At 36.3% G+C, this 15,917-nt stretch overlaps 2 protein-coding genes across 5 annotated transcripts; one reads left to right on the plus strand and one right to left on the minus strand.

Annotated features, from left to right (window-relative positions):
- Window positions 1-8,121, minus strand: LOC105330719 (uncharacterized). 3 transcript variants are annotated; one of them, XM_011432608.4, is made up of 3 exons: window positions 8,017-8,121; window positions 4,738-4,842; window positions 1-1,559 (listed from the first exon to the last, which is right to left on the minus strand). In XM_011432608.4, the coding sequence occupies exons 2-3, from the start codon at window positions 4,840-4,842 to the stop codon at window positions 63-65; spliced, it is 1,602 nt and encodes a 533-aa protein (XP_011430910.3). In that variant the 5' UTR covers window positions 8,017-8,121; the 3' UTR covers window positions 1-62. The 3 variants fall into 3 exon arrangements, with proteins under 3 accessions (XP_011430910.3, XP_034328836.2, XP_034328835.2); XM_034472945.2 differs by having other exon boundaries at window positions 8,005-8,058; XM_034472944.2 differs by lacking the exon at window positions 8,017-8,121 and adding an exon at window positions 5,453-5,498.
- Window positions 8,122-10,341: 2,220 nt separating this feature from the next.
- Window positions 10,342-15,694, plus strand: LOC105330724 (tubulin beta chain). Of its 2 annotated transcripts, none has more exons than XM_066068663.1 (2): window positions 10,342-10,954; window positions 13,984-15,694. In XM_066068663.1, the coding sequence occupies exons 1-2, from the start codon at window positions 10,433-10,435 to the stop codon at window positions 14,803-14,805; spliced, it is 1,344 nt and encodes a 447-aa protein (XP_065924735.1). In that variant the 5' UTR covers window positions 10,342-10,432; the 3' UTR covers window positions 14,806-15,694. The 2 variants fall into 2 exon arrangements, with proteins under 2 accessions (XP_065924735.1, XP_034328834.2); XM_034472943.2 differs by lacking the exon at window positions 10,342-10,954 and adding an exon at window positions 11,828-12,467.
- Window positions 15,695-15,917: the final 223 nt, after the last annotated feature.

Consider the following 15,917-nt stretch of genomic DNA (forward strand, 5'->3'; position numbering starts at 1 on the left):
GAGATTTTGATAATAATATTTAATTGATAACAGTTGTACTTGTAATTCAGTTAGTGAAGACTTCAGTAGCCTAGTTGTCGCTTAATTAATGAGTACCGGTATTTCACACCCTCCTTGTCTGTGTTTGGAATCCTATCAAAACTAGATGTAATTGTATCATCTTGATCAAGCTCATCAAGATCAATGGGATTCCCACTTTCCTGTTTGGATAACTTCAGATGCATATGATAAAGTAAGCTCACTCTACCAGCGGGACAGTTAACAAATTTAATATCATTTGAATCAAATTCTGACGATGCATCAACAAAGTTTTGTTGCAGGGAATCATGGCTAAAGTTCAAAATCACAAGGCAAGCAAGAATTTCATAAGGGTTGAACTTGGCCTCTGTTAGAAACTTCAAGTTTTTCAAAAGGTTTTCCTCATTTCTGGATAACATTTTATCCACTGTGCGTTGCTCTACCACATGTTTGCGGTGAATATGAAGAAGTTTGGCAATCTGGGCACTAGAAACATGAGATTTTACCCGTTTTTCTACCTCTGAACAGATTTCATCATATTTCAAATTTGTTGTTTCAAATTTTTCTGATAACACTTCTACAAGTTTATCAGTCTGCTTTATACGAAAAATCTTTGGATCTGCCAAGGCAATTTCGTGGTAATTAAATCCAAACCTGACCAAAACTTCAACAACCTTTCTTGTGCATTTTGCATATCGATGTAATTGATGGTTTTTACACACAGTCAAAACTAAATCATCTACCCAATGTTCATCTTTATCTAATTCCTGATATTCTGTGTCTTTCTTTTCTTTGGTCAAATCGATAGATCCTTTATTTCTAAGAATTTTACCTCGATCCACATTGATTAAATTACCCTGCTTTTCGCTTTCTTCCCAGCTATCTATAGAACTACCATCACTTTCTTTATTTGGTAGCTTGCACATTGAGTTTCGCTGCTGTTTATCCTTTGCATTACTCCTCACAAATTGATCTCTCTTACAGGAATCTTCAGTAAATACGTCTCCTTTCTCTTGAACTTCATTTCCTGTGTCCACAATAATTTCATTTCTTAACACAGTGTCCATCTTTACCAGCCTTGCTTTCAGTCTTGACTTTTGGATCCTTGGAAGAGTCTTGGCAATAGTGGCATTTCCTTGGAAGTGATAACGTTTGACCATGTCCAGTTTCTCTAAATGATCATCCACTTGCATTCTTGTAATCTTCTTTTTCGAGTATGACTGGTGTACCTCTTCCACAAATGGCTCATTGCCATACACTTCATCGATCTTCTGTTTCAACAGGTCAAGGTGACTAGTCTGAGAGAAATGATAAATTTTTTCTCGGGTCTCTTTGTCCCATGTTCCGGTGACAGGGTGATAGAATTTGTTGACAAACAGGAGAAGGGACGGCGTGATGTACAGTTTTCTTCGGACCTGTGTCAGTTTATCAATGAAAAACCCCAGTTTTGTGGTGTCCCACTGAACAACTTCATTTTGGTTTCTGTCACTGTCTGCCTTGTATCCATATTTCTCTAAAAGTTTCAAGTTGACATTCTTAGCCTGTTAAAAAACATTTGATAGAAATGATAAAGAAATGTCACCGGAATTATTACTGCATTCTTATATTTTAGGGATGAAAAAAAACAACATGGAACTAAACATCTGAAATTGAAAGAGATCTTGTTTTAGTACTTTACATTTGGGTTGGAGAGAATCGTAAATGACTGGGCTTTGACCTTGACCTTTAACTAGGAAACTAAGTTTAGATCACATACACAGATGAATTAAGGGCACTATTTGATCAAAGGATTTTGATATTTCGAAGAAAAATGCTTCATTCTTGACTTTTGACTTACATTTTATACAATGCCCACTCTTTGGATTAATTACTATTCATATGCCACCCAAGGGTAGAGATCGGATATAACCTTGACCTCTGACCAAAATACTTGGTTAAAACCTCTATTTTAGCACACTATTGGTGAACTAAAATAACCCAGATAGTGCCAAGAAGAGCAAAAAATACTATGGAATATGATTTAACTAAGAGCTTTATCACTTAAACATGTATTGTAAGGTTGTTGTTCACCCTCTTCTAAAAATATGTTCAGCTTTTATAATTACCTTTTTATTACTTCCTATGTTAATAGCCTCAAGGTTTAGTCATCTAAACAGAGAAATAGATAGGGGACATCTACTTTGGAAGGGGTAGCAATGTCCTTAGATTACTTCCTTTCAAGGAGCATTCTTTTTGATATTTTTTTTTTAAATATTCCGCAAAAAATAATTTGTGATGTCATAGGTAGTTTGACACTTAACCTTTGACCTTTTGATCACAAAATCAATAGAGGTCATCTGCTGCTGTTAATGGGATAACAATAAGTGTAAAAGGTTTGATGTTTGTCCAGCAAAGGGATTGTATGACTAACCAATCTTTTGACTGAATGATCACATAATATAATGACCAACAGGTGCAAAATACCATGCCTCTCTTTTTTTTTTAAATTGTATTATATAATATATACAACAATGCTATAACACAATTAGGAAGAGTATTTTAATTGTTTTGAAAGATTTAAAAATTGGTACTTGTTCTCTCCAATATGCTTCAGTGATTGGAGTATCTTAAAAAATTAATTTTCAATCTGAGCTCCAGTATTCTCTGATTTTGTAATCTGTATTCAATAAAAGGAGTGAAGTAGATCCAATCTCAAAACCATTGACAATTTCATGTAATGGAAATAAATTTCTTCCTTATTAAATGATATATATAGACAAGGAAAATAACTTGTAACTTTCACAGTATTTACAAGAATGTCTACTTATGTTTAAGATGCTTTCACACTAAGTTATCATTGACAGTTGTTCCTAATACTTGTAGTTCCAAATTCACATCCTTGGTTGTGTAATAATGTTATGGGAACATTTATTTTTTTTTCTACATGTGATTAAATCACAGGTATAGATAGCACCTTGCTAGTATATTGATGTAATGCAAAGTAAACAAGCATTCTGAGAGTATTGCATAAGCAATACATGTCCCCTACAGGTTTTTAGAAATTGTGAAAACAATGCAGAATAGCAGAACATCGAACCCGAACATAAAAAAAATTGAAATATAAAAAATTAATTTTCTCAAAAATGTGTCAACCAGACGCTACAAAAGTGTAAACTTGATCTGTAGTTTGACATTTTGAAGCTGTTCAGCAAATTTCATATTATTCCTCAAACGCATAAAGAAAAAAAGTATGGAAAACTGAAGTGGGACAGACAGACAGACGGACAGACGGACGCAGAGGAAAGCTATAGTCCCCTCCGGTGAAAACCGGTAGGGGACTAATAATAATTTCAGGTAATCATATGTACGCATTATATCTTTTAGTATATTAATGTAATGCATAGTAAATAATAATTTCAGGTAAACATATGTACCCATTATATCTTTTAGTATATTAATGTAATGCACAGTAAATAATAATTTCAGGTAAACATATGTACCCATTATATCCTTTAGTATATTAATGTAATGCATAGTTAATAATAATTTCAGGTAATTATATGTACCCATCATATCTTTTTGCAGCTTCCTTAAATAAAATTTCAAATTGTTTGCATAAATAATTTAATTTGTACATTTCTGGGAGTAAATAGATGAAAAAAAGTAGAAAATCTTGCATAAAAAAATCATATACAATTTTAAAACAGGGTGAAAAATTTAAAATATGTTTTTGTTTCTGAATCAGCAGAGCTTGGTCATGGAAAAAACCCAATTATGTTACTTTATTGTTATGTTAATTTTTTTTTAATTGTGAATGTCTTACTAACCCAACACATTCACTTTTCAATGTCTTATCATTAATATTAGTCCCCTACCAGTTTTACCGGAGGGGATTATAGCTTTCCTCTGCGTCCGTCAGTCCATCTGTCTGTCCATCTGTCTGTCCCACTTCAGTTTTCCATACTTTTTTTCTTTATGCGTTTGAGGAATAAAATGAAATTTGCTGAACACCTTCAAAATGTCAAACTACAGATCAAGTTTACACTTTTGTAGCGTCTGGTTGACATATTTTCGAGAAAATTAATTTTTTATATTCCAATTTTTTAATGTTCGGGTTCGATATTCTGCATAACAGTGCATTGTTTTCACAATTTCCACAAACCGGTAGGGGACGTGTATTGCTTATGCAATACTCTCAGAGTGCTTGTTATTCAAGTGAATAATATATAAATCAGAATGTTCATTTATATAATTAGTTACTGTAAGAGTTGAAACAGCTATTAATTCAACCTACAAGTATCATGCTAATACTTTCAAAGATTTTTGCCAACCATAATATTAGAATAATGTTTTTGCAGTGAAACAAATATAAATTGCTAATATCGGTATATTGATGCCTGGTACATGTATTTAATTAACATTTAATCAACACCAGGAAATGTACAAATAAAAGAGAACATGAAATATTTAGCACACAAATAAATAAAACAAGTTACTGCATACAGTGTTATTTTTGCCCTGTGTAACTTTCACCCTTCTACATTTGCAAACAGTTTCCCCCATCTTGAATTCGCACAGGCCCGGTTATCTTTTAAAGATATAATTTGAGACATTGGAATTTCCCTAGTCTTAAATTTGCCCGCTGACAACCAGGGCAAAAGGGCGAAACCAGGGCAAAGGGGGTGAAAATAAAACAGGGGCAAATATTTCACTGTATACAGTATACTAAAGAGAACAAACCTGAATCTGTTTCCTAACACCTCCAGAGGACATGCACCTTAACATCAAGACAGAATGTCCCCTTTGTAGGATATGGCTTCTAATTAATAGGGGGATGCACTGCATCTACAACACAAAAAAATACAACTAGGGTTAGAGAGCTCCTCAGCATCTACAAAACAAAACACACAAATAAGATCAGCATAATAATGATCGAAACACTACCCCATTCTTTATGGCTCTTTACAGTATTTGGCTCGGGTTGATCGGAAAAAAAAATTAAATTTCACTAATATGAAAATTTTGAAAGTTTACCCTTTATACATATATACATATGTATTTGAGCAAATTACATGTACATAGTCCCTGTAAAAAGGATTGGAGAAAATTAAAATGACAGACTTGACCAGGATTCAACCCAGGGTCACTAAATCTTTAGAAAGGGACTGAAACCGTCCGACTCTGGCCGTCACTTACATGTGACAATAGAATGCAGTGTACTTCCAATGACAGTACCTTCATTATTAATATTTAATGAAGAAAAGATGACTGAACCAGTTTGACTGTCACATTTTCTCTCCTCCCAAATTCAATATGATCTTCGACTTTAAGGTAAAAATCCCATGTTCTTTTTGCTGGCAGTTATTTAACCTGGGCTCCAGTTCCAGGGTTTGGGCACAACATCAAATGTAAAGGTAAGGTAAAAAAATAAGACAGACCAGATCAAGATTCTTACTTAAGGGCCCTGAATCTCTTATTAGCTGTTCTGTCAGCTGGTGCCAATGACTGAAACAGTGAGTCTGGTCATCACTTATAGCTATAGTTGCAAGTATATAGCGGCAAGCCAGCTCTAATAACCAGTGTGCGCCGGAAAAAGAACAACCTACAGATTCATTGAACAAATTTTTTGTCTAGGTCCCATAATGCTTTCCAATGTTTTCACCCGAGGTGCTATGCCAAAAATGGCCGTAATTTACATTGTCTTGAGGTTTGAAGACATGTTTTGAGTACCGCACAAGCTATGGCGAGACCCTAGAGATTTGTTACAAACTTCCATACCTTTGTATTGAGTCGAGATACGTAAACAAAGAAAAAGAAGGTCAAGGATGACATCACAGTGCTCTTGTGCTATATTTCCTGCAATATATTTAGAGGTGGATCAAACGTCCGTAATGCGTGTACTGGCTATTTCAGTATAGACTGCAATACCTGCCTCATTGACATATGATTTGTTTTTAATTCTTTTTGATATAGAGATTATATAAATATATACGTCTAGCAAGAGCCATACTTTACTGTCATATCAATCAATTTTTAAGCTAATTGTGCATGCATGTACAGAAAGCAGGTAAGTATATGAGTAGGGAGGAAATAAACAATAGGACATTTTGAACTGAATAAAAAGAAATAAAGAGAAAAAAATAAACAATTAAAAAAATTATGCAGACATTGCATATAGTCAAACCATTAAATTTGAAAGTGGGAAATTACACACCTACAAACAGGGACCGCTCTCTCTCTTTCTCTCTCTCTCTCTCTCTCTCTCTCTCTCTCTCTCGGGGGAGGGGTATGGGTTAGCGTTGTATGTATCATAACCATTAAATTAGTACCTTTGGCATACTTATTATAGAGAAATACTCTCTAAAAAATTCTTTGACGTTCGTTGATACCTAGATAACACTAAGTTGACAATGATGCAAGGTATGTGTAATTCTTGCTGCGCTCGCCACGACGGTAGCACCGTAAAACATAATACCGAGCGCAGCGAGAGGCGGGCGAAGCCCGCCTCGCGAAGCGAGGATTAATGGTAACACGTATATATAAGAAAATCAGTGAAAAATGAAAGTTGAATCAGGGGTACTAAGGCCAAAAAAAATTTCTTCCAGCCCTGGGCGTTGCCATATTGGCAGCCATTTTGTTTTTAAAAAGTTAGTTCGATCATTGATTGACTGGCACTTATCGATGTTTATTGCCCCTAAATTCGATTAAATAAGTTCCAGTGTTTCAATTGAAGGTAATTCGAATTAAAAGAAATTAAAATGGAAACCAGATAAGTTTCAATAGCGCTTCAATCAAGAAACACGACTTGTTCTATGTATGTCTTATCAAAATATCAGATGGAAAATAAAAACATTAACGTAAAGGAACTGATCTTTTTGATACTGAATAAAGTATTCAATTTTATTACATTGGCATTCATATGAATTAAATTGATGAACAATAATAGAAGAAATTAAAAAAAATTCGGAATCACGTAACTCTCTTCGGCTATTTCCGAAGACAAAACTTGAACGTTTTACGTCTGAAATATGACGTCATAATGTAGACTGAGCACGCGACGTTTAGTTTAACTTTGACAAATGATTTGAGTAGGCAACCACACTGGCGGATCCTACTTTTTGCGTTTTAAATAGATTTTATCATACATAAATCAACCTGCACTGTGTTAAATCTGCGCTCGGTCCAACGGTCACACCGTTTACATATTACCGAGCGCAGCGAGAGGCGGGCAAAGCCCGCCTCGCGAAGCGAGGATTAATGGTAACACGTATATATAAGAAAATCAGTGAAAAATGAAAGTTGAATCAGGGGTACTAAGGCCAAAAAAAATTTCTTCCAGCCCTGGGCGCCGCCATATTGGCAGCCATTTTGTTTTTAAAAAGTTAGTTTGATCATTGATTGACTGGCACTTATCGATGTTTATTGCCCCTAAATTCGATTAAATAAGTTCCAGTGTTTCAATTGAAGGTAATTCGAATTAAAAGAAATTAAAATGGAAACCAGATAAGTTTCAATAGCGCTTCAATCAAGAAACACGACTTGTTCTATGTATGTCTTATCAAATTATCAGATGGAAAATAAAAACATTAACGTCAAGGAACTGATCTTTTTGATACTGAACAAAGTATTCAATTTTATTACATTGGCATTCATATGAATTAAATTGATGAACAATAAAAGAAGAAATAAAAAAAATCGGAATCACGTATCTCTCTTCGGCTATTTCCGAAGACAAAACTTGAACGTTTTACGTCTGAAATATGACGTCATAATGTAGACTGAGCACGCGACGTTTAGTTTAACTTTGACGAATGATTTGAGTAGGCAACCATGCTGGCGGATCCTACTTTTTCGTTTTAAATAGATTTTGCAAACTGCACTGTGTTAAATCTGCGCTCGGTCCAACGGTCACACCGTTTACATATTATCGAATATAACTTTAAGAAATCGTTACTTTGTGATGAAATGATTCTTAAACAAAGATGTCTATATCGTAAAATAACATACATGTAGATCTACCTTTCAATTTCATTGAAGAAGCTCGAGATCCTATTTTCATTTTCACTTTGTGGTAACATAACTTATCAAACCTATACCTACGGAAGTAAAAATTCCGGGTAAAACGTTGTACAACTGACATAATTATTTTCATAAATTTAACATGAAATATTCACAAATACTGCTTGAAAACAAAATGAAATTAAAAAATCAATGATTTATAGAAAACTTAATGACCAACGTGAATTGCCAAATTTTATTTAAAAAAATTCTTTTGTCAATTTGCTTAATTAAACACTTATACAGAGACATAAATAACATGTTATTTATGTCTCTGCATAAACAATGAATATTTGCAACATCATAGAACGTGTTGTGTATATTTTCATTCTTTGTACAGTGGTAAATAAAGTATACAGTTTACTTATCATTTAACTTCCTCAGAGTGACACTCAAGAGCAAAGTTACCTGGCTATATATATTATTCATATGCTAACACGAGCGGATCTAAAGGGGTGGGGTGGTCCGAAACCCCCCCCCCAACTGGACATTTCAAACATATTTTAAATTCACATAGTATAATTACCAGAAAATAGACCACTAAAAAATTCGATGTCAAACAAAATTATCTTTCAGCCCCCCCCCCAAAAAAAATTTTTTTTTTAATGGATCCGCATGTAATTCATGTACAATGCAATTGTAAATTATGGTGTAGAGATATTTTCCCATTCCCATCACTTTTTGAATAAATAGTGCAGGTATTGTAACATGATATGTTGCATGTTGACAGTGTGTCTCCTATTCACAAGTACCTGTACCAAATGCGCACCATGTATAGTGAGGGAAATATTTCAACATCAATATGATCGACAAAGAATTTTTATCTAGTCCCTTCTAGACTCTTCTTTATTATATGTAAGAGAGAGAGAGAGAGAGAGAGAGAGAGAGAGAGAGAGAGAGAGAGAGAGAGAGAGAGAGAGAGAGAGAGAGAGAGAGAGAGGAGGCTACAGATACATTGATCTATAACATTCTAAAAAAAAAAAGCAGTACATGTATTAAAGCTGGTTTTTCACTGACGTACACCAAATTTTCCCTATATAAAGATTACTACTTTAAAAATTTCTAAAAATCAGTCTAAGAGCAATTTGTGATGCAGCTCTTTTGATTTGTAACTTTTTGATTCTGTAAAAAATATTTAAAATTACAATAATATATTCGTGTCTACATAACTTTTACTGATATTGTTGTGATAAGATAAGACAAATAAATAGTCTAGATTTTTTAACTTGATGTCATTGGACTACCATCAGAACTATAATTATTTTCTCACGAAATTCTCTCATTCAGTTCATAAAAAGTCCCAATATCTCTTCTTTTAACGCCCCTCTTAGTTTGTCAGATGGTTGACAACTGCTGCTGAAAATTTTAAAAAGTGTATATAAGGAGATTAAATTTACACGGCAAACAACATATGCAGGAAATTGAATTTACCCGGACGATAATGTTGAAAAGTGCGAAGTGTTTCGAAAACTTCCGAAAGGAAAAGCGTCAGATTTTCCCATTATAAATCTATCTTCGTAAGAAATCTGTTTTTGTATACTCGGTATTTCTATGCTATAATATTTTATTTCTAGCTCGAACAATTACTTTTTTTAAACATATTTCAAGTTCGTTGGAGAAAGTATTTGATTCCTCCAATTAAATTCCACATGTGAGTGAAGGGTATCTGAATGTTGGTTTTTTAAACATTCCAAGTTCTCCCAAAGTCAGTGCTTTTTTACTCTTTTAACCACTACCAACAGTTAGGCCCATGTTTATAGATATAAACATTCGAAACTCGAATTTCAAAATAAAATTTAGCAATGAATACTTCATAAGAATAACTTCCAATTCATTCTTTTAAGGTGATATGGGACACCTCCATGTTGTGACGTATCATGCATTTATCGATCTAAACAATAAAATCAAATATAAATGTATAAATTTTACAGTTTCTTGCTCATATTTGCCATCTAACAGCTTAGCGCTGGGGTTCACAACGGATCTGTAAGTCAGGAGTTCGAATCCCACTGGGGATTTCAAAATTTTTACCCTTCCAAAAATTTGTAAAACGTATTTTTTTGGTTGAATATTGTAAAATTTGAAAATTCTAAACCGGCGAAAGTATTTCAATTATATTGTACTTAAATCGACATTAATATCGACATATGTCCCACACCACCTTAATTTATTATACCGGAATTTGATCGGAGAGTGTCGGTATGTTTCTTTATCATGTCACTTTGTGACGCTAGCCGTTATCTTGTGATTGTATCAAAAATGAGGACACGTTTGTACATACATATAATTAGACATTGTACTCATCCTTGTGTACCGGTGTATATATCCTCCTCTCATTACACGTTACACAGTGTAGTGGACAACCCGCCTTAAAACAATGCGAGAAATAATTCATGTCCAGGTTGGACAGTGCGGGAACCAGATTGGCTCCAAATTCTGGGAGGAGATCTCCTACGAGCATGGGATCAACCCCCACGGAAAATACGAAGGGGACAACGATATCCAATTGGAGCGGATCAATGTTTTCTTTACGGAGGGCCAGGGCGGGTCGTACGTGCCCCGCTCGTGCATGGTGGATCTCGAACCCGGGACCATGGACGCCATCAAAGGGGGACCGTATGGCTCAATCTTCAGACCCGACAATTTCGTTTTCGGACAAAACGGCGCGGGTAACGTGTGGGCCAAGGGTCACTATACAGAGGGCGCGGAACTCGTGGAGGAGGTGTGTGATGTGTTACGGAGGGAGGCGGAGAACTGCGACTGTCTGCAGGGCTTCCAGCTGACCCACTCCATCGGCGGAGGGACCGGGTCAGGAATGGGGACCCTCATCCTCAGCAAGATCAAGGAGGAGTTCCCCGACCGTATCATGTGTTCCTACTCCGTCCACCCGTCCCCTAAAGTAAGTACACACAGACTCAACTGTACCATTTATATGGTTTTGAGAGAATAAATGAAGTTCTCTCTCTCTCTCTCTCTCTCTCTCTTTCTCTCTCTCTCTCTCTCTCGCGGTCGGAACCCGGAATCATGCAATCTCTTAGCCGGTGTGATATAATCCCGTGGTCTTGATCCTGTGTGGACAGAGCTTGGCTGCAGCAAATGTTTATTCAGCAATACAATGTACATGTATATAAGTACTGGCCTATGGTTTAAGGGTTTTTCTCTGTTACAGTATAGCTTCTCCTTTCTCTGTTATAGTATTGCTTCACTATAGATAGGGCTTGGCAGCAGCAAATGTCCGAACAAATGTCTAAACAACCACTAGCCTATTTATAGCTTTGCTCAGTTATAGGAGCTAATATTCAAACATTGATACCGGTAAAACTGCTGTCTTATAAAAGTTAGAAGTAGCTGTCATTCATAATTGATATATAAAGAGAAGTGGTTACTTAAACAATAAAAGGTTGAAGAGAAGAGTAAAAACAAAACAGTAATGGTACCAATATTCAAATGCTCCCATTTTTGGACAGTTCTAGCGATGTGTCTTAATTTGTTCCCTGCATCACATAAGGTGCCAGCATCAGCTGTGAGAATAAGGCGATGGACATCGATAATACATTTACCAACAATACTCATGCCAATATAAAAGTTGAAAAAATATACTTTTTCACCATTCAGCAACATAGAAAATCAAGTGAAAAATTACAGTCCATTAGTTTTGTTACTAGACAGCAAATCAATGCTTCAGAGTAACTCGCAACCTGTACTCAAGCTGTTGTCTTCATTGTAGCTCAATACAGGGGGAAAACACTGCACCTAACAGCCAAACCAAAGCAGTGTCGGCCATATCCCGCCGCATTCTACCTTTTTATTGATGTATATTGATGTAGGTAAACCAACCTGTTACTGGCTCTGTCTAGCGGCTCCACTCTTTCAGTTAGTACCTTAACAAGATGCGGGAAATAGTTCACATCCAGGTGGGTCAGTGTGGGAACCAAATAGGGGCCAAGTTCTGGGAGGATATCTCTGAGGAGCATGGTATAGATAGCTCCAGTGCCTATATCGGGGAATACCCGTATCAGTTAGAGCGGATTGACGTGTACTACAACGAGGCTGCCCATAACAAGTATGTCCCCCGGGCCATCTTAGTGGACCTAGAGCCCGGCACGATGGACTCGGTCCGGAGCGGACGAAATGGTGCCCTTTTCCGTCCGGATAATTTTGTATTCGGACAAAATGGAGCCGGAAACAACTGGGCTAAAGGTCATTACACGGAGGGCGCTGAGTTGGTGGACCAGGTTATGGACGTCCTACGACAGGAAGCGGAGAACTGTGACTGTCTGCAGGGCTTCCAGCTGACCCACTCCATAGGCGGGGGGACCGGGTCAGGCCTAGGGACCCTGATCACGGGCAAAATCCGCGAGGAATTCCCTGACCGTATCATGGCCTCCTTCTCTGTGGTCCCCTCCCCTAAGGTTCGTTTTTTGTTTGGGTGTTAGGTGGTTTTTGCACCTTTGTTTTGCTTATCTTATTGGTGGTAGATTATTATTGGGAACTTGAAGTATTGGTTTGATATGGTACATGTATATATCGTTTTCAAGCCTATTCGATGTACAATACATTTAACTTTGGTTCATTTCATTGTGTTGATTTTTGCTTCAGGTTTTGAACATATCAGGGTTACCTATTAATTAACTCTCTTGAAAATGAAAATGATGAAATATCACAACATTCGTAAAGTTGTGTTTGTAGTACTAAGATGTCACCCTATATACAAAACAGCGTCAAACTCGGTATTTGTTCAGGTCCCTCATAGGAACTTGGCTAGACCTTTTATTCTGCACTTTTCCAATTACAGGAAATGCTCCATCTTATTTAAAAGAATCGTTAATTACATTGCTTTATGTCATAACAACAAGATCCACACTCGCTGTCGACAGTAAGTTTGTCTATCTTGTAGTTTTCAGATAAACTTAACAATTCTCTAATCATATCAATATTGACTCGTTATAGAAGGGAGAGCCCCCTCAGTCGACAGTGAGGTAATATGATCTGATAATGTTCGATGTCGTTAAGATTACTCAGTACTACAATTACTCATCCGCGCGTGTTCGATTAGCGAGACCTGACAGTCAATTCATGCACCTTTATACATGTGTCATATCGTTATCTTTGTATCACTATCAAAAATCAGTAAAATTCAACAACAACAAAAATCTAGTTTTGCTTTCATCAGGTGACAGCCAGTTAGAGAGATACGCTAATGAACTGTTAAAAAGTTCATCGATAATAAGGTCCCTATCACAAAAATTTGATAAAATTACATGTCTATATACATGTACCTTTGTATGGTTACACAATGATCTTGGTCTATATTCGTTGTGCTGCAGTATCTGTACACGTTAACACAAATATTCATATCTAAAGCGCTATCAATATAACTCTATCTGTTATTCGTTATAAATTGTGTACATTACATACATGTACACGTAACTGTAAAAGGAACTATAAAGTTGATAGCGGGGGGAAATCCCAAAATTCGGGTTTTATGCCCCCAAAAAAGAGAAAAAAAGAAAGAAGTCTGTCCGGTTTTGTCCTCTGAGACAGTACATGTAATTTAGGGGAGTCCCTATGGTAGGAGGGAACATTTTTAATGTGATGATAATTGTGAAGAGGATCAATAAACGCGGGCACCTCTCCACTGTTTATCACTGAGTATCAATAACAAATCCTTACAATGTAAACATATACACACATTCGTCATTAAATACAGAGATTTCTTCAGTTTCTTTAATTTTATCTATAATTTACGAATAATGCAATTCATCAGGTGAAATGACAATTTCTGTCAATGTTAAAAATTAAAATAATTTATATGTATTAATATTTTCAACTCTTGGTAATTCATGCTTTTAAATGCATGTACAAATGAAATTAAAAATGCTTTTGATAATTAAATGGCATTCATCCATCAACAGATTTCTGTTTTAGGTTTCTGAGGTAGTTGTTGAGCCGTACAACGCAGTCCTCTCAGTTCACCAGCTTCTCGAGAACACAGACGAGACCTTTTGCATCGATAACGAGGCTCTATACGATATCTGCTTCCGGAACTTGAAACTTTCGAACCCGAGTTATAACGATCTCAATCACCTCGTTTCACACACGATGTCAGGGGTCACGACCTGTCTGAGGTTTCCAGGGCAACTGAACGCTGATCTGAGGAAACTGGCTGTCAACATGGTTCCCTTCCCGCGATTACACTTCTTTATGCCCGGTTTTGCCCCGCTGACGTCACGAAACAACGCGCAATTTCGAGCGCTGACGGTGGCGCAACTTATCCAGGAGGTGTTTGATGCTAGGAACATGATGACGGCGTGCGATCCCCGACGCGGCAGGTACTTGACGGTCGGCACCTTCTTCCGCGGGAAGATGTCAATGAAAGAAGTCGAGGAGCAAATGATGCAGGCCCAGAATAAGTTTTCGGCCAATTTCGTCGAATGGATTCCGAACAACCTGAAAACAGCGGTGTGTGACATTCCACCAAGGGACGTGAAAATGTCTGCCACATTTGTCGGAAATAGTACGGCCATCCAGGAACTGTTTTATCGTATATGTGACTCATTCGCTCTCATGTTCCGCCGAAAGGCTTTCCTGCATTGGTACACGTCTGAGGGCATGGATGAAATGGAGTTCTCGGAGGCCGATTCCAACATGAAGGACCTTATTTCTGAATACCAGCAGTACCAGACTGTTGGTCTGGACAACGACTTCGACGAAGTTGAGGAGGAAGAAGAGGAAGAGGAGGTGATGTGAACCAGCTAAACTGGGACCAGTTAAATTTATTTCTTACTTGAAACGCCGTATAGGTTTTAAAGAAGATTTTAGTGGAAATGGTGTTAACAATGTAAACTTGTATAATTATGTTTTGACTGTGATTTGAAAAATAACTTTCGTATTTTATAACTTATTGTTTATTATTCTATGTTTCATTCATGTAGTTCCAAGACGCGTACACGTATAATATATAAATAGTGCCTGTTTGGGAGGGTAACAGTTGAAATTGACACCCCGAGAAAACCATTGTCAACCGACGCGAAGCGGAGGTTGACAATGGCTTTCGAGGGGTGTCAATTTCAACTGCTATCCTCCCAAACAGGCACTATTTATTTTGTTATACTGAATGTCTTTTTTAAAATTTTTAAGAAAATTTTACTGCTTTTATATAGGAATAACGTGAATTCTACAGCGAACCGTACGCGCATAATTTTCGCGCATGTAATATTTTTTAATGTTACCCGTTGCCAAGTGCGTTGCTAACGCTGAGGGTAATAGTAAATATTATTAACTGCGTCTTAACCAATCAAATTTCAGTATTTAACATGAAAGTATAACAACAAATACTAATTCATGAACAGGCATGTAATATGATTTTAAACATTATATGTTTTATTTAATAATTTTTAGGCTGATATGCAGAAATTTACCGTAACTTTGAATGAACTTTTATTACGATCATATATGTCTATATCACTGCAAAAACAAGGTTACCTAGCAAAAATATTATAAATCTAAAACCTAGGAAATTACACGTGTATCTTTCATATAAATATTTTCCACCTGGAGAGAGAGGTGTAACCCCGGGGATCACCGTTTCATTTTGTTATACAGAGCTTTTTTAATAATAAATATACGTCAAACTATTTGTAAGATTTTGTTACTGATTACATAAGATATTATAATTTATAAGACGATATTTATAAGACGATATTTATAAGATGATCTTTACATTTTTCAGTGTCGTTGTCCGTGATAACACTACCTATCGATTTTGTACCATACAGTCCAATGACTTCAAATAACGTATAGTTGAGGCGCCAGCGCGGTTTGCTTTTTTATATTGAAATATTTAATTGTACATTGGCTGA

Source organism: Magallana gigas, chromosome 8, assembly GCF_963853765.1.
Source record: "Magallana gigas chromosome 8, xbMagGiga1.1, whole genome shotgun sequence".
Lineage (NCBI taxonomy): Eukaryota > Metazoa > Mollusca > Bivalvia > Ostreida > Ostreidae > Magallana > Magallana gigas.